This window comes from Egretta garzetta, unplaced genomic scaffold (genome assembly GCF_000687185.1).
Source record: "Egretta garzetta isolate BGI_Z169 unplaced genomic scaffold, ASM68718v1 scaffold366, whole genome shotgun sequence".
Classification (NCBI taxonomy): Eukaryota; Metazoa; Chordata; class Aves; order Pelecaniformes; family Ardeidae; genus Egretta; species Egretta garzetta.
In genome coordinates, this window is record NW_009260018.1 from 4,382 (window position 1) to 4,936 (window position 555).

A 555-nucleotide genomic window follows, 5' to 3' on the forward strand; every position below is an offset into this window, starting at 1 on the left:
ACGTAGTTGGAGGGGAAGATGCCCACGCGGCCGTGGTGCTCGCCCTCCAGCCAGTTCCTGTCCACCTCCTTATGGATGTAGACGATGTCCCCCTTCTGCAGCGTCAGCTCCCTGCAAGTGGCAGCGCTCAGGGACACCGCTGGCGCCAGGCCTGGGGGACACCGACCCGTCCCCAGCCCTGATGGCATGGCCACCCCACATCCCAGGGCTCCTCTGGTCCCCACCCACCACCCAAGGGACTGCGGGGGGACAGCGGGGACCCCCAGCAGCGCTGTCACTTACTTGGGTGACTCGGCTTGGAAGTTAAACTTGAGGCGAGCGGCTTTCATCTGAGGAGGGAGAGGAGCAGTTACGGGGGGATCCCCCATCCCAGCCACCCCTGAGCCCACCTGGGATGGGACCATCCTGGCCTCACCTTCTTCTCCCTCTTGACAGCCTCTGCGGGGTCCCCCAGATCGGACAGGCTGGGGAGGGTCTCTGGCCTGAGGGTGTCTGCAAAGAGCAGGGTGTCACCAGCCGGCAGGGCCGGGGGGTGCCCCATGGCACGGCACGGCT

At 66.5% G+C, this 555-nt stretch overlaps 1 protein-coding gene across 1 annotated transcript in view; it reads right to left on the reverse strand.

Moving 5' to 3' along the window:
- Positions 1 to 541, reverse strand: part of SORBS3 (sorbin and SH3 domain containing 3) — a 2,531-nt gene extending 1,990 nt beyond the window's left edge. Inside the window, exons 1-3 of the mRNA XM_009640643.1 lie at positions 416 to 541; positions 283 to 329; positions 3 to 111 (exon numbers count right to left, since the gene is read on the reverse strand). Of these exons, the coding sequence (XP_009638938.1) occupies positions 3 to 111; positions 283 to 329; positions 416 to 541 (282 nt within the window). The remainder of the gene's footprint in view (positions 1 to 2; positions 112 to 282; positions 330 to 415) is intronic.
- Positions 542 to 555: the final 14 nt, after the last annotated feature.